Source organism: Budorcas taxicolor, chromosome 20 (genome assembly GCF_023091745.1).
Source record: "Budorcas taxicolor isolate Tak-1 chromosome 20, Takin1.1, whole genome shotgun sequence".
NCBI classification, from domain to species: Eukaryota; Metazoa; Chordata; class Mammalia; order Artiodactyla; family Bovidae; genus Budorcas; species Budorcas taxicolor.
Genome location: NC_068929.1, coordinates 42,598,454 through 42,626,263, shown reverse-complemented (window position 1 = coordinate 42,626,263; position 27,810 = coordinate 42,598,454). Strand labels below are relative to the sequence as shown.

The window sequence follows — 27,810 nt, the reverse complement described above, 5'->3', positions numbered from 1 at the left end:
CGCCGCCGGCGCCGCCCCCTCCGCGCTCCCGCGTGCCGCAACCAGCGCCGCCTTTCGCCCCCGCGCGCCGCCGTCGCCCCGCGCCGCCGTCGCCGCCGCCGCGCTCGCTGGCTGGCCCGGTGCGGGCGCCGGGCTCCCGCCGCAGGAGAGGACCACCAGGGCCGTCGCCACCACTTCGGCCCGGGTCCGGGCTCCGGCCCCGCCCCGGGCCCCGGCCCCGGCCCGAGCCCCCTGCCCTGTCGGGCGATGAAGTGTCACTACGAAGCGCTGGGTGTGCGGCGAGACGCCAGCGAGGAGGAGCTCAAGAAAGCCTATCGGAAGCTAGCCCTGAAATGGCACCCGGGTAATTATTCCGCAACCGCCGCGGCCCCTCTCAAAAGCCGCGGCCCTCGCGACCTTTCTCACCCCTCTCCGCAGGGTAACTCCAGGGACCTGGCTGTGCCCGGGCTTGCCCGCCGGTAACTCCCCTCGCCCTGTAAACCGTGCCGGCGTCCGGCCGGGTGGCCCCTGACCAGCGCTGGCGATGAGAGTTCTCAGCCCATCGGCGGTCGCAGCCCCCCACCCCCAGGCTTCACTCGAGACCCGAGCACCTCGTTCTGTCCCAGACATCCCCGGGTTCCCGCGTGGCCACTTGATGGGGAAGGATAACATCCTAGAGACCTCTCGTGCTCCTCCCACCCCTCCGTAGATGACCCCGAGCGGGGAGGAGTCGAGCTTTTAACCCAGTCCTGTCTCAGGCTTTTCCCTTGCTGCAGTTCCTGCAGCTTTCCTGGGCTTTCACCGGGAAAGCTGCCCTTCACTTCAGCGGGAAATCCCAGCTACTTAAGTGTAATTAAGACAAAGGGGCTAGTCAAATGTCTTCTAAAGAGCTATGCTTTTTTTCTCTTTTGGTGGGTTGAGTGATTCTGTATTTCACTTCGGGTGTTCTGCAGATTGAAAATTTTAATTGCGTACCTTCCCTAGTGAAGTTATGATTACATCTATAGAAGTATGCTTCTTTCGGATGTTTTATTTAGTTGTAGTCCAGGCCTGTGTGACTGGTGAAGTCATCTGATCTTCTCGACTGGGTAACGAAGACAGTATTTGAATCTCAACTTTGTGAGGTTTATAAGAGGCTTTCATATTAGTACTAGTCCATGAAAATGTTCATAGAGTGGTTAGGATGCTCACACGGAGACCTCAGCCTTGTTTGGAAAACATGCCTTACTGGAAAGGTAAATACAAATGCAAGCAGAATAGCATAACGCATATAATTGGTAGTGGGTTACTAGAACAGTGACTTGGTTACTAGAACATGGGTAGTGGGTTACTAGAACATGTTACTAGAACAATGACTTCGCTGGTGGCTCAGACGATAAAGCATCTGCCTACAGTGCGGGAGACCTAGGTTCAGTCCCTGGGTTGGGAAGATCTGGAGAAGGAAATGGCAACCCACTCCAGTATTCTTGCCTGGAGAATCCCATGGACGGAGAAGCCTGGTAGACTACAGTCCATGGGGTCACAAAGAATCGGACACGACTGAGCGACTTCACTTTAACTTTCACTTACTATAACAATTAATAACTGCCCCAGGAATTCAAGACAAGGAGTTTTCACCATGTACTGAAAGGCAGTGAGGCTTCCCCTCGGCAGAAGAGCCTGGCCATTAGCTGGCTCTAGAGGAAGGAGGGAGAAGAAAATTTAATTGTATGGGAAAGAGCACCGTGGTGGCCAAAAGGGGACAGTTTGACTGAAGGCAGCGTTTATTGGAAGTCTGAAAATAGGCTTTGAGAGAAGGGCTGAAGGAAGGGCTTAGAACCCCAGATTAGAAGGTGATGGTTCTAGTTGATGGAATAGGAAATAAAGCTATGGGTTTGTTGCTTAAAGCTGTAAATGATGACTGTCAAAGGAACTAAAAAAATCTGATGTATCCTGGAAGGGAAGAGGTAAATGAGCTAAATGTTCATCAGGAAGTCAGGAGCTATATCCAAAATTAATAGGTCCAAAAACAGTATAGAAGAATGTTCTTAGAGTAATAGGGATTACTGTTAGAAATGGAGTTGGAAATTTGTTAACTGTCTGGGTGGGGAAGGGTGAGAAAAAGAATTAATACTTATGACCAAATGCACATATAACTTTGATGGCAATATTAAAATGTTTTTGAGTAGTAATCTGAGATTAGGTTGTAAAGGTCTTTGAATGGCAAAGGACGGTGAAATGTGTTTTTCCAGTAATGGATAGTTGTGGCCAGTTTTATTAAGATGTCCTGGAAAGGTAGTATGAAGGCAGCTTAGTAGATTGAGGGGGGCCAGAGACCAAAGTCAGGTAGAGTCAACCGTGGGCACTTAAGGACCCAAAGCAGTCTTGGGATCATTGGGAGGGGTAAGGACTGCATTGAAGGGAAGTTGCAAAGGAAAAATGACCAGATTTGATTAGTTGGAAATCAGTGCAAGGAAGAATAGGATAAATACTGTCCCATAAGACACATGATTTTGATGTGCTTTACTTTGCGCATTAATTTGTTAAGTCCGTCACTCAGCACATGTTTAATTTCATCCTGTGTGCAAGGTAATGCATTAGATATTTCCAAGGTTAACATTCGGGCTGTGCTTCAAAGACTAATGTGTGTCTCATATAGAGGCCACCCATTTTCATTGTTTAAAAAAGGAATTACCTTTATTTATTTTATTGAAGAATTGAGAATAATTTCCAGTAGGGTCAATAGCACTGCCTAGTAAGATCACTCCTTGTGAAAGCCAGTCTTTCAATAATTCATCTGATGACCGTTCCCTGAGCGCCTTACTGTGGACAAGACAGGAGTGGTCCCTGCTCTGCTGGCCCTGCTGTCTTCGGAGAGACACGGAAGAAAACAGTCACTTCCCATCCGCTGAGATAAGGGCAGTATGAGGGTAAATACAAGGTGCTTCTGAGCCCCTGGACCAGTCCGGATTGGGTTTTTGGGAGGGTGGGATAGATGTGCATCCCCGAGTGACATCTAGGTTGAGACCTCAAGTGGGATTGCAGGGAATACAGGAGGTGGGAGGTAAGAGAGAGCGCAGCAGAGCCTAGGAAGGGAAAGAAGTGAGCCTGCCCAGGTGAGCAAGGGCTGGGTCTTGAAGGTTGTGGTAAACTGGATTAGGAAGATTGGGCTTTGGGAAGCCTTTGAAGGGTTGCAAACAGGAGAAATGATAGGTTTGTGTTTTTCAAGTATTCCTTTGGCTGTATGGTGGAAGACTGGGTTGGAGAGGCTAGGCAGGAGGTAGGGAGACCAGCAGATCTCACCAGGGACACTGACATCACCAGGATGATGAAAGGACCTGGGAGCAGAGATGATTCACATGCTAAAATTCTCAGTGAACAGGGGGAATGGTTGGGAGGCTAGTGGATAGTGAGGAGAAGGGGAAGGAGGAGAGGTAGCCAGGTTGTGTGAGTCTCCATTTGAATGGACAGAATGCTGATTTGTACTGAGTGGTGAATAAGGATCAGTGACCAGGAGAAGAGGTCAGCTCCATCACCAGACCTGCTGTATCAGAGCCCCAGAGGCCTGTAGGGAAGTGTGTTCTCAGGGAGCTTGTTTTCAGTTAAGGCAGGGCTTAAAATGCACAGTCCATGAAATGTTCTATAAGGTACTGTAAAATCATTTGAGAGAAAGTAGAGGAGGACATGAATTTAGAGAAAAACACAAAGAATTGTATGAGAGTGCCTTTTAAATTTCAGTGGCTTTTTAACTTTTTACACTCATCTTTTAGATCTCAGTTCAACCTCCTAGTCAAACAGTCACAGGTATATTTAAGTGAAATAAAAAGCCATATGACAGACAGATTGAAAAAGTTATTTAAAAAAGAAGATTCAGAAAGCGATAGATCTTGCTTTCAGATGGTACATTGATGGGTTTTCTCGTTTTAAAAGCTTTAGCTGTCGCCAGACTTCTTTAAGGGAGGCAAGAAGGGAGTGGGAAGAAAAAGGACAACAAAGTACAGTCCAGATTAAAAGGTGAAGAAGGCCCACCCACCTCCCACCCCTAAACAGTCACCTTTTCTGTCTCATGTCAGGAGATTTAGTTGGAGGCTTTTTCTGGCATTCTGCTTCAATGTGAACTATGTTTCTTTGTTTATCAGACCATCATTATTAATGATTTGATGACATGGAAATCATGAGCTGGACTGTACCCTTGTATGCATATCGGGATTGTGTTCAGCTGCAAATGATAGGAAGCCAGCAGTCGTGTTCAAAAAGTCGTTTTATTTTTCACATGTAGCAGGAAAACCAGAGGTGACCCATTTTGGTAGTTCTGGCTGCTTGATGAAGCCATCGAAGACCTGCTCCATCATCCTGACCATAAGACTTGAGTCTTTGTGTCAAGTGTAAGCAATTAAGAAGCTCACTGCTGTCACGTGGAGGTGCAGAGAGAGGCAGGTGAGCCCAGGGTAGCAGGTCTCCCGTGAGGTCCTTGGACTCTGCTCAGCAGCTGTCAGATGGGGCCTCGCTCACCATCTGAGATGGCAGAAGGGGTCCCAGGTAGCAGCATGGAGGAGGAAAGGATAAAGCAGGAACAGGGTGTGTGCTGGTTGTCTTTCGAGGAAGAGTCTAAAAAGCTGCCATAAAACACTTTCATAGATTTTATTCATTCGAGCTTAGTCACGTGGTCAGTCCAGGCTTCCAGGGAGACTAGAAATGGCATCTTTATTTGGGGGATCATTTGTTCTTGGAAGAGGGGCTGAACCTGCAGTCTCTGCCTCAGTTGTCATAATCTGCCGGCAGGCAGTATACCCAGGCTTTGAGCAGGATGCAAAGGGTGAGTTAGAGCGTAAGGTGAGTGCCACCCCGGCCCATCCCTTTCATCAGGAAGAACAGTGCTTCTCCTGGGAAGCTTCACTTAGTTATTGATCGATTTGTGTTTGTATCTGATGGGCTGAAAGTGGGTAACCTGATAATCCCAACTTCAAAAAAGTCTGAGGAGGTAAGGTTTTTAAATGTGTACATTACTGCTGTGATCAATATCACAGTTTTGTTAGGAATAAGGGGAGAATGGTATTGAGTAGGCAACTAGTAGTAGTTGTCACAGAGTAGTAATAAAAATCTAAAATAATTGAAACAGGCTACTGGGTGTCCTGTGTTTAGAACCAGATGGCAACAAGGCCACAGCAAGATGAAAGTTGATAATACTCATTGGAAATAATAGAAAATCTAGCCACAGTGGTTTGAGTAAGTTAAGAACTTATTTTTCTCACCACAAGAAGGCTTGGAGGTACATGCTTGCTGGCATTGTTTGAGTGGCTGAGTAATGTCACTGTGAATCTCTTGACTTTTCCTTCATGGTCTCAAGATGGCTGCTGAAGCTCCAGCACTCATTCCATGTATAAGACAAGGAGAAAGGAAAGAAAATATAGTACTTTTCACCAGTGCTTTCTTCTCACTGGTCAGAACTGTGTCACATGGCCCTCTCTAGCAGCAAGGGAGGCTGGATAAGCCAAAATGCTTGCTTAATTTTTAGCTCATCCAGCCTCCACAGTAAAGCCTGGAAGAGAGAAAAGAGGGAGAAGTTTCGGATCGGCTAACCTTTAGCATCTGCCACAGAGTGGATTGAGCACTCTATCTGAGGTTAAAAAACTGTTTTACAGTTATCAGTTGGCTTGTCAGTAATTAATATGTAAAATACTTAAAACTTTGTCAGCTATAAATTCAACATGACATAATGTGATATTGTTGCTAAAAACTAATATAATTAGCTCCAGTGGTTAAAAGTAGAATATTAAGAAATTAATGAATAGCTTCTTGATCATTACTGTCTTTTGACTGCATTTGAAGTATAGGACACGGCTAAGCAACCAACACACACACTTGGGCCTCCCAGGTAGTGAAGTGGTAAAGAACCTGCCTGCAGTGCAAGAGACACAGGTTTGATCCCTGGGTTGGGAAGATCCCCTGGAGAAGTAGATGGCAACCCACTCCAGTATTCTTGCCTAGAAAATTCCATGGACAGTGGAACCTGGTGGGCTACAGTAGTCCATGGGGTTGCAAAAAGTCAGACACAACTTAGTGACTAAACAACAACAGTTACTTCCTCATGATTAAATTCAGAGTAAACATTTCCAGCAGGAGTTTTACAGAGATGATGCTGAATGACTGAGCGTGCACATGAGAAGTAGGAGATTTAGGCCAGAGAAGAGGTAGGCTAGAAGATGACCCATGGGCTGCTCTAAGGAAGGGGAGTTAGACCTGTGATGGAGTTTTCTTATTTCTGGTTTTTTACTTTGTTAATTTCAAAGGAGCATGGTTCTAAAAGCTTTTTGTGTTGAAGCACCTATTAAAAAAGAACTGAGGCCAATTGCTGCACTTGAGAAAGTGTTGTCAGTGTCAGCTGTTGAGCAGAAGGCTGCTTGAAGGACGTGGGACTGTGTGGTGGTATCTAAAAAGAGGAGGTCAGATACACTTGAGAGCCTTGTTTTAAGACTATTTCTGTCATTTTTTAAAAGAAGTATACATTGCATTGTAGCCTAAAGAATGTTGAGGTACTCCTTAGTAGACTCAAGATACTGATATTTTGCTCTTTGAGTGTGTTAGTTACCTATTGTTGTGTAACACATTACCAAAAACTTGAACAGCAAATATATTCAGGATGTGGACTCACACCGTTTTCTGGGGATCAGAATCAGAATGGTGTAGCTGGGTGGTTTGACTCAAGGTTTCTCCGAAGGTTGAATCATCACTGGGAAAACCCATGTTCAAGCTTGCCCCCAGAGTAATGGCAGGCCTCAGTTCCTGTTGGCGGTGGGCCAGAGGCCTCCATTCGTTACCTCATGGTCTTCTCAGAGGCCACCAAAGTGTCCCCATGCTATGGCAGCTGGGCACTCCCAGAGATCCAAGAGAGGGCGAGCACCCGAGATGGAGCCTGCAGTCTTTCATAATCCAGTATTGCAAGTACTGTCCTGTCCTGTCATCACTTCTGCCTCCTGGTTTCAGTCACGCAGACCGACCCTGCTGATGGGGGAGAGGACTACACAGGTGTGAATGCCGGGAAGGTGGGGGTCCTTGGGGGCCATCTTGGAACCTGGCTATCGCCCTGAGGCAAAGATGCTTTGTGAATTCCATGGTTAAAGAGGCAAACTAAGAGAAAAGTAATTAGTATATATTTTTTAAGCTTTATGAGATTTATTTTGGTGTATGTTGATGGGATAGAAAACCTTAAAGATGGTGGTAAAGACACACTAAGTATAATCTAGCACGAAACAGTAAGTCTTTCTATAGCTGATGTATTTTGCTCCTAAAAATAAAACGTGTACTACTCAGGGTTTTCTGTTTGTGAATATCCAGATTGAGTGCTAAGTGACATGCTGAGATTTAGAGAAAAGCTTGAAACTTCTACTCGAGTTGACACTTATAACTGATCCTGAGTATCAGATGTCAGCCACTTTCTCTGCTTTTCGCTAGTTGTTTTTCTTCGTTTTGTACATATCCATTTATGGCATTCCTGATGGAAGCGGTCCTTTTTAGAGTCTGTCCTCTACTTTTCTGATGAGTGAATTTCTGTCCTTTATTTTAACAGATAAAAATCTGGATAATGCCGCAGAAGCAGCTGAACAATTTAAACTGATCCAAGCAGCGTATGATGTGTTGAGTGACCCTCAGGAGAGAGCGTGGTGAGTATCGTGCTGTCCGTCCTGGAGTATCTGGTTGGGAAGAATGGTCAACAGAGGGCTTTTTAGAAATGTAATACATCAAATGGTTCGGGGTGTGTTCTGAAGCCCAGTCATCTATTCATTATGTAAAATGCAGTGTTTGGGTAGGAAGGAACCTGAGAGATGATTATTCAACTCTGATCTCATAGACGAAATTTGACAGTAGTAGAAATAGTTTTAATTTTCATACTTATGAAGCTCCTTCTCATTTAATAAGGTCTCTTTGATGTCTGACAAATTAACTGATATCAGTATTCTTGCCTGGAGAATCCCAGGGATGGGGGAGCCTGGTGGGCTGCCGTCTATGGGGTCACACAGAGTCGGACACGACTGAAGTGACTTAGCAGCAGCAGCTGCTGAAGAAAAGGAAGAATGTTGACTCATCCTTAAAGAACAACAAAATTCTGTAAAGCGATTATCCTTCAATTAAAAAATAAAGTAAAAAAACAGGTATAGTGTTTTTGTCAAAAATTGTAATATTTTTTCCAAGAACTTCTTTATATGCAGGAGTTAGGCATCTACATCTGTGACAGACTCTTTAATGATCACCTGATCACTTAATGCCATTTCCGGACATAAATTTCTACTTTTTAAATCCTTTTGAAGGTTTCCAGATTCTCAGTGAACTTTTTGCTGTGAAACTATAGGTTTTGTACTCTGACATAACCATGCAAGATGCTGCTGGTACAGAGAGCAGATGGGTGTTCAGTTCACCTGTGCAAGTCTTGTCTCTTATTAAGAGAGAAAGGCTATAAAGAAAATTCTTATTAAATTACCTTTTGTATAAAAACTAGAGAATACTAAATTTTTCTCCTCCTGAGGAATTTGAAAATGTGGCCTTAGACATGCATTTTCTTTCCTTTGGAAGCTTTGAGATTCTTTCCTCTCTTCCATTTGCTCTAGCTCTTCTTTAGATCTTAGGTGGTATTCCTATCCCGAGGAGTCCCTTGTCCTTTGGTTTAAAGCTCCTACCTGTTAATTCTCCTGTGAACTGAAAGCAGTTCGGCACAGTGGCGAGGAGTGTGGTCCTTCTGGTGCTGGACTCATGGTTTTGAATTCTAGCTCTGCTGCTTATTGGCTTTATGTTTGTAGATAACATTATTTAATATTGCTGAGCTTCCATTTCTTATATCAAACAAGGATAATAACTGACTTTATGGAGTGAGGGTCAGTTGTATGTGTGTGAAGCTCTTAGTTGGTTTACATAAACACTGGGGGAGAGTTATTCACGTCCATGCTGGTAAATTCCCATATCCCAAAAGTGTATTTAGTCTATGGACCAGATGATGTCCACTACTGTCTTACTTAGGCTTCTTTCTGGTGAAAGTGCTGCTCCCTTCCTGGGAGAGTAGAAATTCCCTGGCTTCTTAAACTCCCCTCTTCATGTTGGCTAGTTTCATATATGGCTAGTATCATATAATGACTATAATGGACTTGGAATTGCAGTTGAAGTTTTAATCAGCAGTTCTGTGAAAGATTCCATGGATTATAGCCCACCAGGCTCCTCTGTCTGTGGGATTATTCCAACAAGAATACTGGAGTGGGTTGTCATTTCCTTCTCCAGGGGATCTTCCCAGCCTAGGGATCGAACCTGTGTCTCTTGTATTGACATGCAGATATTTTACCTCTGAACCACCTGGGAAGCTATTAAGTCTTTACCTGTTGATATTTTCCTTCAAGGTTTTGGTTGTAGGTTGGCAACGTTAAAGTGTAAAGAAGTTATATTTTGACTGTTTCAGAGTAAGGAATCTTTTGAATTCTTATTTATTCAGCCTTCACTGTTACTGCTATTTTTTTTTTTTTTTTGCTTAGGTATGATAATCATAGAGAGGCTCTGCTTAAAGGTGGGCTTGATGGAGAATATCAAGATGACAGCTTAGATTTGCTTCACTATTTCACCGTTACCTGCTACTCTGGTTATGGTGATGACGAAAAGGTAAGAAGTGAACTCACTGATAATTTGTCAGGCACTTAAGTAAGACTCTTGAATGCAGAATTCTTAAATATTCAAAAATAGAAAGTGACAGACTACTCATTTGAAAACTGAGAAACATTGCCTTCATATTTAACCTGTCAGCATGTAAAGACCTTCAGTTGAAACCTAAATGTATTTGCAGTGACAGAGCTTGGGACTGTAAATCTTTTTAACAGTTAAAAATTTTTTTTAATTAAAAATTTTCATGTGACATTTAAAAATCTTATTCCATGCGTAGACTATAAAAGCATTAAGAATTTGTATTTCTGTTACTGACTTTTAGGGCTTTTATACGGTGTACCGTAATGTTTTTGAAATGATTGCAAAGGAAGAACTAGAATCTGCTTTAGAAGAGGACACGGAAGATTTCCCAACTTTTGGAGACTCCCAGAGTGACTATGATACGGTAAGAGGGAAACTACTACCGTTTTGTAATTAGCATTTATCAGGGTGTCTTTCCCCATTTCTTTCTTTTTATTTTAAAAAAAGAGGTTCTAGTTCTCCGTCTTGAACTGTGACTCTCTTGTCTTTTGTTTTTCCTGATCCCCTCCCCTCTTTACTTTTTCCTATTGATCATGGTCCCATTCCATTAATTTCCTCATCAAATTAATTCTGAAGGGTTACTGTGTAAAGCCGTCAAAGGACTGTCTTCTCTATTGATTAATAGTAATATTATATATATATATATATATATATATATATATATATATAAAGAAAAGAGGTTAGATGTTTTGCAGCATCAATATTTACTGCCTTACTGGAAAAAAAAAAAACAAACAAAAAGCGAGTGTTCCGCCTGTTTCCTTTGTCCCTAGGTGGTCCACCCTTTCTATGCTTACTGGCAGAGTTTCTGCACTCAGAAGAACTTTGCTTGGAAAGAAGAATATGATACACGGCAGGCTTCAAACCGCTGGGAGAAACGAGCCATGGAAAAAGAAAACAAAAAGATTCGAGACAAAGCGAGGAAAGAGAAGAATGAGCTTGTCCGTCAGCTGGTCGCTTTCATCCGTAAAAGGGATAGAAGAGTGCAGGCTCATCGAAAGCTCGTGGAAGAACAAAATGCAGAGAAGGCGAGGAAAGCTGAGGCAATGAGGCGGCAGCAGAAGCTAAAACAGGCCAAGTATGTGGGCCGGGCTGGAGCCTGTCTAGCTGTAGGTGCTGGTCCCCAGAAACGTCATGGATACCTGACCTGGTGCTTTCATGGGGATTTAATCCTCACCCTGGCTTCAGCCTTTCTTTTTATGTCCTGGCACTAGGATGATGTCTTTTTATCAGCTCCGAGAAAGTTCTTCCTTTAAGTTGGGTGTTTTCCTTCAGAGGCCCATTTACACTTGAGATCCTTTACAGACTCTTATAACATTTAATAATAACTAATATTAATTGAATTCTCATTCTGTATAAGGCCACATCCTAAGTGCTTTTCTTGCAGCAGTGCTGTGATGTAAGTTCTAGTTTTTATCCTCTTTCTTTTGAGGAAATGAGACAGGCCCAAGATCACATAGCTAATAAATTGCGGAGGTGGGAACTGGAGCCTGAAGTCAGTCCAGGGCTCTGCTTTTAAGCCCCACGCAGGACTCTACTTTGTCAGTATACTCTTAGAGACTTAGTACCTTTAAAATTCTGTTGGTTTGAGTCACTATAAAAGCATTGTGTCCAGAGCTTTATAGCATTCTTTAAAAAACTATTCACTTTTTGAAAGTTCTACCCACCTCATGTTTGGGAAAGTGGCACGTATGTTGACACTTAGGATTTAAAACCACCTGAAGACTTTTAGTAAGTTGCCAAGAGTTAGATGTTTCAAAACTTGTTATCTAGTGGAGCGATGAAAATCAACCACAGAACTGCTAACAGATTGAAGTGACTTGGCCCGTTTCAGCCAGGCACAGGTTTTAAGTGTGTAGGCGTGGACAATTGGGGAGGATGGGGCTTAAGCCTCAGAAGTAAATGAAACCAATGCAGAGACCGTGCCGTGTGTATCCAGGCTGGCAGAGCAGTACAGAGAGCAGAGCTGGATGGCGGTAGCTGACTTGGAGAAGGAGCTCAGGGAGATGGAGGTGCAGTATGAAAAGCAGTTTGGAGATGGATCAGGTGAAGACGAAGCAGAAGACCAGGAGCTCAGAGACGGACAGGATGGTAACTTCCTTCATTCATTAAAGACTACAGGAAATGTTTTTATTATGCGCTCGGGACGCTCACAAGCACCTGTACAGGGTTCCGGTGTGACACAGCAAGGGATTGGGAGGGCGAGTGGAAACCCAGAGAGCACCTGGGCTCCAGCCGATTGTTGCCAGCTTCATGCTTGTTTTAAGAATGAGGCTGGAAATTGGATTTTTATGTGCCATCTCCCAGTTTTTAAATATGGCAGATAATTGAAAACTAATTTGGCATGGCCAAGTGAAGGTGGTCTATGGAAGTACACAGTATAATTGCGGTAATTTCATTCACAATTTTCTGACCATGTTTTAAACTATTTGTCTGCATAAATATAATGAGAAGTGGGCATATTATCAGGTATAGCTGGTTATTTCCTAAAAATGCAACTAAGCAGTAGGTCAAATTTTAATAGTAACTCTTTCCGGAAAAGCTGGTGTTGTGCAGAAGTCTGTACGGTATATATAAGTTGTCTCATTTCTGACCTGTAGAGGGGCTCCTGTTTTGTGCTGAAATGTGTCTTTTCTCTGCCTCTGTTATTAAAGCATAGGCATGTGACTACCATAAAAGGAGAGGAGTGGGCATTGTTGAGAATAGTGGTCAATATACCTGACTTTATTGTCTCTGGCTATTCCATGATAAAAAATTAAATGATCTAAACATAGTTTAATTAATTTTACCTTATTTACAAGTGTGGCTTTTCCTTGAGTAATAGCTCATGGTAAAATGACACTTTTGTTTACTCCAAATGATTAGGAAATGGAATGTTTTCTTAATAAATTAGAAGTAGTGTGTGTAAAAGTGCTTTGAGAGCTGTAAAGCACCAAATAAATGTAAGGTGACATGATTACATAGAGTTTTACAATCTGTAAGGTGCTTTCACACACACAGTCTTGCTTTGTCCTCCCACAGTACCTCTTAAATGTAGGTTTTGCTCATGTAATTATCTCTGTTTTACTGATGAAGAAATTAGGACTCTGAGAAGCTCTGGTATGTGTCTGAGAACATATGAAAACATTCTTAGGTGCAGATTATGTTTTCAAATTCAGTATTCTTTATTCACTATTTGAAAGCATACACATAATTATAAAGTATCTTATACTAAACATTGGTGATATTTTGATTATTTCAGAATGTCCTTCAGAATCAGACTACCATTACTTATTATAAAAAAACAAAATATAGGAAAGAGATCTTGGGATCTTGATCCCATAATGAATCTGAAACAGCAGTCAGTTTACTTGTTCAATTTCTTCTAAAGATAGAATGTGAAATTGTGCAAAGACTTTCAGCAGAGCTTAGATTTTGTAAAGGGTCAGTACTGATAGTAATCATTCCATTGTAATAAAGCTTCAAGCTTATAAAATCTGGGAAGACAGTGTTGGAGTTTACATATAATATGCTGTTTTATGAACCATCTTTCTCATAAGGAATAGCATGAGCTATTTAAGCTGACTTAAGCAATTAAAAGTAGATTACAGTTACAGGTGCTATACTATAGGTATATACTATAGGTGCTATACTGTATTTCCGTTTGTATGGGCTTCCCTGGTGGCTCAGATGGTGAAGAATCTGCCTGCAATGCACGAGTTCCAGGTTCGATCCCTGGGTCAGTAAGATCCCCTGGAGAAGGGAATAGCTACCCACTCTAGTATTCTTGCCTGGAGAATTTCATGGACAGAGGAACCTGGTGGGTACAGTCCATGGGATCATGAGTAGGACATGACTGAGCGACTAACTTTTTCACTTTTACATTTGTATCAGACACGACTGAGTGACTGAACTGAACTTGTTGAAAAAACTGCTTTGTGGTAGAAATATGAAAGTGACATTTGATTTTCTGAGCTTAACACACATCTAGGACTCTGACAATTTTTTGAATCATCTTCTGAGTAGACTTATAAAAAGATCTTGAAAGATAAAGTGATTTATTTGAACACCTTCCCCTGTAATTCAGTGCTGCTTTTAAAAGGCCAACTCAAATCCTGGTAACATGTTTTTTTTCTTGGTGAAGAAGTAACAAATTTAATTTCTAATTTGTGTGCAACTTTAGATCCTTACCAAAGAGATGTAACTTGCTAACATGTTTTAGATTTATGTTCTAATCAAACAGGATTCTCACTGTAGGCTTCCCTCTGGTAGGTAAAGATAGTGACGAGGCCGAGGACGCAGAGCTTTATGATGGCCTTTACTGCCCTGCATGTGATAAGTCTTTCAAGACCGAAAAGGCGTAAGTTTACTATCTCTGCACTCACCTCTTCTTTTCAGGTGAGGTGTAACACTTTGAAAGTCCTTAAAGAAAATGCTCAGAGCAGTTGTTCACTCGCCCTCACCTTTCATCTTGGAGGAATATCTTCCCAGCGGAGAAGGGGGAACCATCTGCACCAGCAGTTAAGCCTGGTGTACTGATTCTCATTCATGCCGTGTTCCTCTTTAAACGTGTATGCTGTCTCCAGAAAGAAATGTTGCTTGTTTCGGTGAAGAAGGCAGAGTCACAGAGGCAAGGGGGCGCTGAGCTGAGGCTGGTCTCCTCTCTCCACTCATGTGCACACTCACATCCAGCCGTCACACTGCCTTGCAGGCCGTGGCCCCCAACCCAAGACCTTCAGATCTGTCCTGCCTGTAGTGTATTTGCTGGAGTGGCAGGACTTTGTCATAGGGGAGCAGTGATGAAGGGAGGAGTATTAAAAAGGATACTGTCCTAACACAGGAGGTATGGGGGCAAATATGGGAGAAAACGAGAGGAGAACTAGCAAGGGAAAAAGAAGCAGAACGTGTGCAGTAGAGAAGGTGGAGGTCAACAATGGAAATGGGGCTGTGGGAATCCCAAGTGGTATTACCATGTAACCCCAGGGGAAAGTGAAAGTGTCAGGAGGAGCGGTGGGAGGCAGACAAGTTAGAACCAAACAGGGAAACAAAAGCAACAAGGAAGGAGGTTTGAAAAATTATTTTTTACTTGGAAACTGAATGTCAGACTGGCAAGTTGCATGAATAGAATATAGAGCGCCCAGTTCACCTTTTGCTCACATTTCACCCCATCTGCATGTGCTCATTCTCTTTCCACACACAGACAAGATTTTTACTGGAATAATCCGAGAGCAAGTTATGTGCCTGAGGCTCCTTTACCTCTAAATACTTCAGTATATATTCCTTAAGAATAAGGACATTCTTTCACGTAATCACAGCTGTCAGTTTCAGGAAATTTAGAACGCTGATGCAGTACTTTTCATTTACTACCCATGTTTCACTTCTGTCAGCTGATTCTTTGTTAACGTCCTTTGTAGCATTTTCCCAGCTTCAGTATAGGATCTAGTGTAGGATCACATATTACTGCATTTATTTATTTGGTCTCATTTAATCTGGACCAGTTCCCTTGTCTGTGCCGTTGACAGTTTGGAAGTACTGACCTTCCATTCCAAAGTCTTTTTAAGCAGAGCATTTCTCACTTGGGGTTTGTCCATTTCCTCATGGTTAGATTCAGGTTGCTCGGTCCTAGCTAGAGTGCTGTGCACGCCTGTGTTGCTCTCAGGGTTTCTGTCTAGAAGCACAGATGGCTGCCTGCCTCATGGCTGGTGATCATTTTGATCATCCAGTCAGGGTGTTGCTTTATTTTTCCACTGTATAGTTAGTACTTTTTCCCTTGCAGTGTTTTCCCTTGTAGCATGTTTAATATGTGGGGAGACATGTTAAATCCCTGCAAATAATCTTTCTCTTGATCAAAATTTTCCTCCTAGATTTAGCATCCACTGATGATTTCAGCTTGTGCCAGTCTTCACTAGAATTGTCTCAAAATGGGGCTTTTCCGGTGCCAGGGCTCCTGCATCATAAGTTGACCTTCTGCTGCACATGAAAGCATTGATCTGCATGTCTGTTGTCAGAATGAATTGAGGAGTTTTGTTTCAGTATGTTAAATTCATCATTGCCCTTTTCATGCTCAGGATTTCCCAGGTGTGTTCAGTGACAGTTCCATCAGCCTGACTCCTGTATCCTTTGACGTGTCTGAGTCATATTTTTGAACACTTTACTTTCTGGCACAGAATGTTCCAGTTTCTCCTGAAAACCTCGTTCTTAAGGAGAATTTTAGTGGGAATGAAAAGTAGGCAGTCCCCACTAGAAAATCCAGATCTGAACAGGATGAGATCCGGGCCTTTAGTGCTCAGTTTTATCTTGTTAAGTGTTATTTAGCTGCCCATGGGAGCACCGAGATAGACATCGCTTATATAGTTTCACACAGAATGGTAGAGATGCACCTGAGCTTATATTTAGGGTGGTGGGAGTGAGAAGAGAGACCCTTCTTGAAAAAAGCAAAAGGACATAAACTACTTTTACACTTCAATGCTTCACATCACCATTTCTGAGATCCAAGGGGGCTCCCTTTAAATGTTAGAATCTTGCTTTGTGATTTTCCACTTAGCCATACTTAAGTGATTAAGAGAAAACAGTGATGAAGGTTTGAATTCTTAGAATGGGAAAAGAAAAATATGGAGAATTTGACCAAAAAAACCAAGGAAGAAACTATGTAGATAAGAGGACAAAGGGAAGGGAGGGGGAGTGTTGGAATACAGGAAAAAGGAACAGTCATGGGCTTCCAGTGTACTTAAATGCCCAAGAAATCCCCAAAGGGTTCTGTGTCTCCTTAAAGTATCACTGATGATTTGCTTATTAGTTAATGGGAAAAAAGTAGATTTTAGCTTGGTTGTATTCATCCAACAACACAGTTGGGTATCTATGAATTAATCCCATTTCAGTCACTCATTTCAACTTGTCCTTTCAGTATGAGGAATCATGAAAAATCAAAGAAGCATCGGGAAATGGTTGCCTTGTTAAAACAACAGTTGGAGGAGGAGGAAGCAAATTTTTCAGGACCTCAAACTGATGAAAACAGTCTGAATGCCAATTCCGAGGAAGAGATGGAGGATGCGCCAAAACAAAAGTACTTCTAAAAATGTCACTAGACCTACTTAGCCCATTTAGAGATTGCATTTAAAGGCTGTTTTATTGCAGAGAAATTATTCTGTTATGCTAATATTGTCTGTGTTTCTTCTAGTTAAGAGAACTTTCAACTATTGAAATGGATAAAGACATGATGTCAGATATAATTTTTACAGACTGTATTATGACTGTATTAATAGCAGTTTTATAACTGGCTGATTGATATGCTAATTACTATCAATTGAACCACTATTATATTTTTCTAAAATGATAATGTGGGTATTTTTCTTTCAATGCTTTATGATACTCAGGATTTTTTAATATGGTATTCTTTGTATCACTAGTATTTTGCTATTTTTTCTTTTTATTTAAATATGTGACATTTTGATCTATGTTTGTTCTTAGGCTTTCTAAAAAACAGAAGAAAAAGAAACAGAAACCAGCACAGGTACGTTGAAAAAGTTTTATTAACATTCAATATCAAATATAAAGTTGGAGTGTTCTTGTTTATTCAGTGTAAACTGTATTAAGGAGAGGAACTTTCACACCCTCATTTCATACTGATTGTAAAACAGATTAAAAGGAGCTGAAAATATTTTGGTTTTTCAGTGCTTTGCCTCATTATATGGGCTTCCCTGGTAGCTCAGCTGGTAAAGAATCCACCTGCCATGCAGGGCCTTATGTATGTGGTCAGTTACCTAGTTACTGTTGTTTTTTTGTGTGTTTAAAAAATTTGCATGTGGAATTCTCATAATACAGATTAACTGAGGGATCCCATTAAAAACATCTAGACACACGTGATGGTAAGATTTTTAAATCAAGGCAGCCATTCACCTCATAAATATATGAAAATGTAAGGATTGATCATTTGTATATCCAAGTTTATTGTGCCAACAATGTAAATGAAATTTTGGAAAGGGAAAATTTGCTTTCCTACTTCTGGGCATGTATCTGGAGAAAACTCTAATTTGAAGAGATCTGCGCACCCCAGTGTTTATAGAAGCACTGTTTATAGTAGCCAAGACATGGAAGCAAGTGTCCTTTAATAGATGAATGGATAAATAGGGTGTGGTGCATATACACAGTGGAGAATTATTCAGCTAATTAGAAAGAATGAAATAATGCCACTTGCAACAATGTGAATGGACCTAGAGATTAAGTGAAGTAAGTCAGACAAAGATAAATATCATAAAATATCACCTATATGTGGAATCAGTGGTGCAAATGAACTAAACAAAAATAGACTCACAGACATAGAAACCAAGCTTATAGTTACCAATGGGATTAGCGGTAGGGGGAGGCAAATTAGTTGTTTGGGAGTAACATATATACTCTACTGTTTATAAAATAGTTAAATAACAAGGACCTATTGTATAGCACAGGAAACTATATTAAATATCTTATAATAACATATAATGGAAAAGAATTGGAAAAATACATGTTACTGAATCACTTTACTGAAAACCTGAAACCAATACAACATTGGGAATTAACTATAATTTTTTAAAAGTGGTTAAAAAGAGTATTTGCTTAGAAACTTGTGATTGTGATTCTTGAAAAAAATGTTTAAATGACTCAATAAGTCATTTAAATATATCACCTGGGGGATTCATATTGAATTTCTATCTTAAGAATCATTATTAACTAAAAGTATGTTGTAACACAACATACTGTGTTACACATACATATGTTGTTAATATGTGTAACACAATTTTGTGGATTTTTTGAAGCTATAAAAACAAAATGAACTTGTCCATTTTACTAAGGATATCTGGTGATTCTACAGGGAATGGAATTGATTTCTGTGCTGTTTAATGTGATCTAATTATGTTAACTTACATTAAGTATTAAATGTTAACTGTAGTTTTTTAAAAATTGGAAGTGTTTCTATGAAAACTTAGGTAATGCACTAATAATTTTTCATAAAACTTTAGATTTGGCTTGTTTATCCAAATGGTTTATATTTGATAACTTTTAGCTGTTTTATGGGCTTTCCTGGTAGCTCAGCTGGTAAAGAATCCACCTGCAATGCGGGAAACCCCAGTTCGATTCCTTGGTCGGGAAGACCCCCTGGAGAAGGGTTATGCTACCCACTCCAGTATTCTTAGGCTTCCCTGGTGGCTCAGTCAGTAAAAAATCCACCTGCAGTGTTGGAGACCTGGATTTGATCCCTGGGTTGGGAAGATCCCCTCCCTGGAGGAGTGCATGGCAACCCACTCCATTATTTTTGCCTAGAGAATTCCCATGGACAGAGGAGCCTGGCAGACTACATACAGTCCATTAGGGGTAGCAAAGAGTCAGACACGACTTAGCCACTAAGCACAGCACAGCTGTTTTATATTTCAGAAATTATCATCACACATAAATTAATCACTGTTAAAGCTGTGACTTGGAACTTTTTGCCTCAGTTATAAAACCACACAGCAAATTGTATGTTCCTTTTATAAAATGACTTATGTCATTTTCCACCCAAAGACTCGCTAGTCATTAGTTTAGAACAATTTTTTCTTGTGTGCCAGAACCACTGGAAAAGACAGAATAGAGAGGAATTTATACCCAGTAGGTCCTAAGAGTGCAGCAGTAAGCACATATATTTGCATTCTTTTACCAAGGAAGACACTGAAGTTTACCACCCCATTTTTTTCCTCCAAAGATGATACCTTTCCTCCAAAGATGGTTATTGCTGGATTTTTCTACTGTAAAGCACGTTTTCCCTTTTTTAAAGGGAAAGGGGTATTCCTTGATGATACCTATGGTTTCTAATTATATCAGGGAGAAAGCCCCAATTCAGATCTAGTTTTCTGTAGCACTTTCCCTGGAGTTTTTCTAAGTTCTTTTTGAAGGGAAAGATAGTGTGGAGACACATACAGGTAGATAAAGGAGCAGAAAGCAGCAGATACTAAGAAACTTCAGGTTGGGAGTTTTCTGTATTGTCAAAAAAAATTTGCATAAGCCAACAAGGATTGTGAAAGAAAACCTCAGAAAATTGAAATTGAGTGTAAACAAATAAAACCCTCTTGCTGACAACAAGGAAGAATTAATGCAAGAAACTTTGAATGCAGTACTCTGAACACCATCCATGGGACATAACTGAAGACAAAATTAACTGCAAAAGAAAAAAATCTTAAACTTTACTTAGATATTTTAGTGATATTGGTGTGGTATTTCGGAAACTATTTCTACGTGTATTATAGGGTAAAGCAAATAAGTAAATATACTAATGTTGTCGGGAAACAGATTCTCTTGTAGGAGAAGGGAAATACAGGTATAGATTGAGGGAAGGAGAGGAGAACACTAATGTCCTACTGGAATTGGAGGTATGATGTTAAAAAAAATAAACAAGATACAAATGTTCAGTATACGCTGAGGGCCCTGAAGCAGTGATACCCAGTAGCAGTGATTTATAGTACACGCATCTTAGTTTCTAAACCCCCTTCCCTAATAAAAGGAGTCAGGAGTTGATCCTTGGGAAAATGACTGATTCTAGGGCCAAGACAGAAAGTACAAGGTGAGCCTGGATTATCAATGCTGGAAATAAAGGGAGTATTCAAAAATTTGTGGGAATAAATCAGAAATACCCAGAAGTCAGCTTACGGGCTTGCCAAATATGAGAAATTTTGAGTTGTCAAAAAGAATAATGGTGACAGATTTTACATATTGATTTTATTTTTTAAAAAAATCACGAGTCTATATTGAGCTTTAAAAAAGAGAGTTGGAAAAAGGAGGCAGATGGGAAGGCATCACTCCAAGAATGTGAATTAATACAAATGCAAATGGCCGGACTATTCTGGACCCACCAGTATAATAAATGGCTCACAAAAGAATCATCAATAGATGCCAGATCCTAGGGGTAAATAGTTATTAGGGAAGAAGATACTGATATACTCTGTTTATTACTTATTAAAAAAGGGAAAACATGCTTTACAGTAGAAAAATCCAGCAATAACCATCTTAACTAAATGATGAGACTTTAATCACTGAAAAATGGAAAGTGACATTTTGCTTCCTGATAAAATGTACTGAGGGCACAGCATTATGTCTGTAACATTCCTGCTAGAAATGTTTAACCTGAATTTAATCATGAGGAAGTAACTGTTGTTGAGTCGCTAAGTTTTGTCTGACTCTTCTGCGACTGTACAGACTATAGCCCACCAGATTCCTCTGTCCATGGGATTCTCCAGGCAAGAATACTGGAGTGGGTTGCCATGCCCTCCTCCAGGGGATCTTCCTGACCCAGGGATCAAACCCACATCTCCTATGTTGACAGGCAGATTCTTTGCCACTGAGCCACCAGGGAAGCCCTGCAAAAAAGGACATTACTGCAATACGTATATGGATTGTGTAACAGATAACGACAGTGTTAAGGTCTTGGGTGTGAAGAGGGAACTGGATAGGAAGGAGAATGTTCTTAGGACAGAACATGATATCTTCCTGCAGATTGCTTTTGTAGTTCTGGGGGCGGGAAGTAAAGGGGGGACGTTTTGCAGAGAAAGGGAACAAGGGGAGAGAAGGAGAAAACAAATGTGGCAAAGCATTACCCAAGGCAAAAGCAAGCCAGTTGCATTTAGTGAAGATACATTTGTCTGGTGTTTTTTCTTGTATAATGCCTGTGTGTTGCTGTTTTCTTTTTTCCAATTGTAAAATAGTTGTTCATTGCCTGCTCATTTGGAAACTATGGAAGACTCTCAGTATCATCCCTAATTCTGCCTATGGATATTCCTGAATGTTGAATTAAGTTGTAATCAAAGGTTATATATAGTTTTCTCTCTTCTGTTTTTGCTAATGTGTTCTCTTTTCCCACATAATTGAATCAGTGTCTTTGGAAACGTGACTTTGAAGAGCCCCATAATTTTCCTTCATTTGTTCAACCATTCACTTACTGAATATTTGGATTGTTTCCATTTCCCCCTAAATTAATATTTCTCTAATGGACATTCATATTCTTCTTTTCTGCCTCTCCTTTTTATACCCTGAAGATATCTTCTTACTAGAGTGTACAGAACATGACCATTGTTTATTATAGCTGTTTGGTAACATAATATAAAAAACTAGTGGTATTATAGTATTTATTTTATAATGGCACACATATTTTCTTACCTAGAACTATGATGATAATTTCAATGAAAATGGAACTGGAGAAGGAGTAAAGATTGACCCGGAAGATACCAACCTAAATCAAAACAGTGCCAAAGAATCAGAAGATAGTCTCCAAGAAAACGTTGGGGTCACAGAGACTGTGGAACTGTGCGATGACCCCAAAACTGAGGCTAAAAGGTAAGACAGAGTCACGTGTTGTTTTCTAGTTACTTAATACTGGTAGTGAGGATGGCTTTTCATATATCAAGTAAAACACCCTTTCCCATGATGGACGCTGGGAGTTGGATGTATCTGTGACTTATTCATACACATGTATGTCTACCAAGGATGATGTTGGAGGGAGAATGCGAGACAGTGTGCTCAGACGTTTCAGCAGCATGGCCCAAAGCCGAAAGGAGTTTCATGGACCAAGTTTCTGTTTTTCTCATCCTGGTGAAGTCCTTATTTTGTGCTGGGTCAGTAATCCTTGGCGAGGCTACAGACAAGGCCATGCCCCACTCACCCGAGCATCACTGCCCGAACCTCCACACTCTGGCCAGGCAGCCTGCGTTCGGCTCCAGCACAGGGCATCAGGGTGGATGTGCCAGCTTGGGGCCTTTGCTCTCTGGATGCCCGGGAGTCATGGTGCTGCCCAGGCCTCCGGGGTTGGCCAGGGGGAGGTCTCACTCAGATGAGTGGTATAGGTGCCTTGAAGACTGGAGAGTGGGAAGCTGGAAGAGGGGGTTGCAGCCACTCTGATGCTCGGTGTGTGTCCCCATCTTACACACGAGGAAACTGAGTCTGGGGTAAATGACTTGCCGCAGAACAAAAACTGCTAAGTGGAAAGGCTGGCTGACTACATGGAGGACCCAGCTCTGCTAGTTCCGTGGAGCCCTGCTGTCCTGTAAAGGTCCCTCGGGGGCTGCTTGGGTGCATGAGGGGTGGGCCGAAAGGGGGGTTCCAGGCCCCTGAGGACCTCCTTTGTTTAGAGCTGAAGTCTTTTTATTTATTTTTCATATGACTTCTGTGTGGGTTTCACTGGGGAAGGAAAAGGGGTACTCAGTGCTCAGTCAGACTTTGGCAACCACTAATAAAATGCCGTTTCCTCACTTAATAATGTGAGAAAAAGAATCAGAATTCAGGTGACCTCTTCCCTGCTGAGGAGTGGCAGAGCTGGGGTGGACACCCCACCACCCGCGCTCCCCCTGCCCAGTGGCCTGATGCCCAGTGCTTTTCTGCAGGGCCCCTCTGCTGCTTCTCTGCGGTGCACGGACACTAGCCGCCTACTACGTGTGTGTGTGTGTGTCTGGAGTACATTTTTTTACCTTCTTTTTAATTTGTTATTAACATAGACATACAACATTATGTTAGTTTCAGGTATATAACATAGTGATTTGACGTTTATATACATTACAAATTGATACCACAGTAAGTCTACTAACTGTCTCCATATAAAATTAGTGCAATTTTCTGGAGTATATTCATATGAATACATTATATCTCCTCTAAAGTACATTTTAGAAATAGAGTCTTAGATACTAGCTTCGGAGATGTAGCTGTCTTTCATAATATGGTAAGTTCTTTGGGAATAGTATCCTAAATTTTCCCAAATTAGCCTAAATGCTAAATGTTTTTGGATATATTTGTGGCCTCTGATGTTATTTTGTAAATTAGCAAATGTTGAATCTGTTGCCTTTTATGTCATTGTGTCTTTTTCTTGAGATTTTCAAAGCTGGCCAAATACTACATAGTGTGTTACACTCCTTATCAGCATCTTTTGTTTTAAAAGATTTTATTGACTTGTATTTATTTTCGGCTGTGCTGCATCTTCATTGCTGAGCGGCCTTTTCCCTCTAGCTGCAGGGAGCGGCGGCTGCTCTCTAGTTGTGGTGTGCGGGCTCCTCATGGGAGTGGCTTCTCTTCCTGTGCAGCGTGGACTCCAGAGTGCTTGAGTGGTTGCAGTACACAGACTCAGTAGTTGTGGCTCCTGGGCTCTGGAACCCAGCCCCAGTCAATAGTTCCGGCTCACAGGCTTAGCTGCTATGTGGCATGTGGAATCCTCCTGAGTCAGAGATTGAACCCATGTCTCCTGCATTGGCAGGTGGATTCTTCACCACTGAGCCACCAGGGGAGCCCCATTTGTCAGCATCTTTTAAGTGTATAGACCACGTAACTTAATCCAGACTCCTAGGTTCTGACTGAAGAACTGTATACTTATGAAGTGCTTGACAGCATTTTAACTCATTGGTTATAACCCATCCCATCTGTTCTGTAAACATAGTTGCACTCAGATTTTACCGTAAGAATTTGGCTAGCACAAATGAGGGAAAGTATGAGAGCACTAAGGAAAATGAAGATTCACATGGCAGATTAAGTGGAGGGATGTTCTGGAGTTAAGCAGAACAGGAGGAAACTGAATATACTGACTGGCAGTCTCTGGGTTATAGAATACAGGGGAGAGAAACTCATCACATGAACAGAAAGACATCATCTTTCAATAAAAGAAAATGCTTTACATGTAACAAATTTAATTATATGAAAAATGCATTGCAGTGTCTGTTTTTCTCATTTCACTGTGGAACTGGTGAAATGTTTATCATCAGCTGAATCAGGTTTAACAAGTTGTCTCTTAATGTCATAGATTATTTGTGAGCACTGTAGGTTGGCCATGAAGATGGTTTGCTTCAGTAAATGGAGTATTAAGTACTTACTTTTTTTCTTTTACAAAAATATGCTGAGTAGAAGTTCAAAGATATTTTAGAGGGCTTGCTTTATCTTGTGTTTCAACTTTTAAGTAAATTCCTTATTTTTTGTATCAAATTTGGTATCTAATGTTACCTCTAAAGTTGTTTTTTAAAGTTGTTCATTTGAGATGTGAAAATTAATTCACTTGGCCATTAAAATGAATGAATTTTTCTTTAAAATGCACGTTACTCTTTTGAATCTTCTTGGGTTCTAGATGACAGTTAAAAGGGCAGTGCGTTATTATTGAATTAGTCTGAATTCTTTCATTTGTTTTCCAGTGTTTCTAAACCCAAAGGAAAGAAAGCCAAAGATACTAAAAAGTCTGTCAGAGTACCTGCTGAACCACAGACAGTGGTAAGTCCAAACAATATTGACAGCTTTTCAGTGGACCTTGTTGTTTAAACAGTGTAATCTACATTCTTGATTCTAGTCTAAAGATTTAAGTGTGTACCTGGTGAACCCTTCACCTGCTGCATACATGTGGCTCCGTCAGCAGTTTTCCTTGATGAATGTAAAATTTATTCAGAAGATATGTGCCACTGACATTTTTTTCTTTATGGTAAACAGGCACACTGAACATATCAGATTGTACCAGAACAATTACTATTGTGTTTTCATTACTTTGAAATCCAGGACCTTATTCTTACGGCATGTGCTCTTGAATTCTCAGGACCCTTAGAGTTGATGGTATTGGTTAATGGAACTCAGCTTCCAAGAACAGTTGCCTCTGCTGAGTCTGTCTTGTTATTTTGCAATTGCTTGATATTTAATCTCAACATGAAAACATTGCTCTCAGATAATAACACTTGCTTTTATTTATGATTTTTTCCCCCCCTTCTCAGAGTGATGTGCTTATCAGCTGTACAACTTGCCATAGTGAATTTCCATCCCGGAATAAACTGTTTGATCATCTAAAGGCCACTGGTCATGCAAGAGCACCTTCATCCTCAGCATCTTTGAACAGTGTAACAAACAGTCGAAACAAGAAAGAGAAACGTAAAAACAGATAGAAATTCTGCCTGCGCTTTTCTCTTTCAGTTGTTGCTAGCTTTTGAAACCAAAAACTGAACTGAAATCATCTAAAGAGTTAAAATTTCAGTGATCTGCAATTTATTGCATTGTGGAAAATTATTTTTTATCTTGTAAAAACATTTTTTTGGTTTAATATATATTTTTTAAACATGTCATTAGTGACTGAATTCTACTTTTGCCATCTGAAATTGACTTGAATGTCCCCAAACAGGTACATATTGTAAAGTATGCATTCTTGACTTTTGTTGGCTCATGTGGACAGAAATGTACAGGGAGAATTAAATTATTTTAACACATACAAATTCTCCTTTCTGCTTTATTTTGTGAATTTCACATGAAGTATTTTTATATGATTCAATGCTTTTGTGTTTTGTCCTGCTTCGTGATCTGTTGATGACTCAGATCATTTTAAAATCGTCATGGATTTTTTTCCACCTGATACCATGACTCCAGTTGTGATTTTAAAACCATTTCTAAATAACCTGTTGTTGATTAATGCATTCCCCCCCGCCCGCCCCCCCCCGACCCCCCCCCCCCCCCCCCCTGAGGATAATGATAAGTGGAAACGAATTGAACATATCCGGTTGTTTTTCAACAATAGTATTTCTTCAAGGTATATCTGTTTAACTTGAGATTTTACTAGTAATTATTAATAGGATATATCTTTTGGTTTTTCACCCTGATTTGACTCATAGAGTTGAAACAAATTAATTTATAGGGTGCTTCCTCCTCATAAATGTGCACAGTGCCAGGTATAAAGCATGATGAATTCAGGTAGCCCATGGTTCACAATGTATTCTGACTCTTTAATAGAGGATGTTCTTCCTTGGATTTTTTTTTCACTGTTTTCAGAAGTTTTTTGTTTTTTCATCATTCAGTGGAGAGAAACTTTAAATGAAAGATTGTTCTCCAGGGCTGCTATTTATGCCATCTATTCTGTAGGAAGGATGAATATTAAATCAAAAGAAATAGGGAGAATCTTTATGAGTGTGGTCAAGTACATGGATCAGCGATGAGTCAGTTTTTAGAATGGATTAAATAGGCAGTGTTTTTAGCTGAACTTGAAAGTAATTTTGAACTCATTCACTTTGAAATATATACTTGCTGTACAGTGAGGTTAATTCTCTCCATATATCCTTGAATCATCAAATGAAGCAATCTTTACTTATGCATAAACTCTAAAACACAGGGTCCCTGATGGTAAGTTTTTCTGAACTGTTCATGGATTATTGATGATATGGATCCATTTTGTGCGATGGACTTAAAAATATGCATTTTTGGCTAAATTTTTTATCTTTTTCATTTTAGATAGGTGTTTATTTTCTTTACCTTCTCCTCTTTCTATCTAACTTATTGCTAATTCTTTCTAATTGTTTTCCTTCGTTTCTTGGTCCCTTTAGAGGAAATACCAGGCAATTTTCTGTCTTTGGTCTTTTCCTCTTAAGTTTCATCTGAACACTCACCACCTTCCTGTAATTTGAGCAAGATGAATTGGTCATAATCATGAATAGGGATATTAATGAACGGGAGGGCATATTAGTCATAGATCATTTATTGTCAGTAAAGAATTGGAAGTCATCTGGAAAGGCAGATAGTGTCCTGCAGACGCCCTTCAGACCTCCCTTGCTTTCTCCATGCAGTTACCAATCCTACAGGTGTATTCAAATTTATTCCTACTACATATGAAGATTGGTTGGGGTTACTTGTCAGTTTTATTCTGATTGTGAAAAATCATCCATACTTTTTAAGAGATCTTCATCAGTTGTGACTGGAAATTAAGTTTCACATCTCATCCTGTGTGTGCTGCTGCTAAGTCATTTAACTTCTCTGAACTTCATGTTGCCTATGTCTGACTCAGTTGTTAGCATAATAATATTGTCTCCATTTATCACACAGGGTTATTATTAAGATCAAATACAATAGTATATGTGAAAAAAATTTTTTTAATGCAAAAATTTTACACACAGTGTTGTTGAATTGGATAAACCTTTTCCAGTTAAAATATTTGCAGATAGCAGTATATGTGCTGAATTAAATATGCTTTAAGTTTTAAGGGAATTTCCAATCTACTTCTGAAGAGGAAAATAGAAACATATGTTATGCCAAGGGTAAAATGTAATTTTTGGTGACTCACAGACATTCAGTTTTGTCTGAGGCAAAGCAGAATATTGAAAAATATTTAAGCTCATATTTTATATTGATCTCATTTAAATCCAGTGGTAACTATTATCTTGATTGAAG

At 40.5% G+C, this 27,810-nt stretch overlaps 1 protein-coding gene across 1 annotated transcript; it reads left to right on the top strand.

Annotated features, from left to right (window-relative positions):
* Positions 1–246: 246 nt before the first annotated feature.
* Positions 247–25,853, top strand: DNAJC21 (DnaJ heat shock protein family (Hsp40) member C21). Its single transcript, XM_052659190.1, has 12 exons — positions 247–343; positions 7,526–7,619; positions 9,471–9,594; positions 9,917–10,039; positions 10,449–10,753; positions 11,615–11,766; positions 13,927–14,014; positions 16,559–16,717; positions 17,122–17,164; positions 21,818–21,990; positions 24,816–24,891; positions 25,380–25,853. The coding sequence occupies exons 1-12, from the start codon at positions 247–249 to the stop codon at positions 25,545–25,547; spliced, it is 1,602 nt and encodes a 533-aa protein (XP_052515150.1). The 3' UTR covers positions 25,548–25,853.
* Positions 25,854–27,810: the final 1,957 nt, after the last annotated feature.

Bases quoted from the DNA above. Each gene is read 5' to 3' on its own strand.
- DNAJC21 (XM_052659190.1), top strand. From the start codon at position 247: ATGAAGTGTCACTACGAAGCGCTGGGTGTGCGGCGAGACGCCAGCGAG. The intron at 10,040-10,448 runs GTAAGAGGGAAA...CTTTGTCCCTAG, and splicing joins CCCAGAGTGACTATGATACG to GTGGTCCACCCTTTCTATGC. The intron at 11,767-13,926 runs GTAACTTCCTTC...TCCCTCTGGTAG, and splicing joins GCTCAGAGACGGACAGGATG to GTAAAGATAGTGACGAGGCC.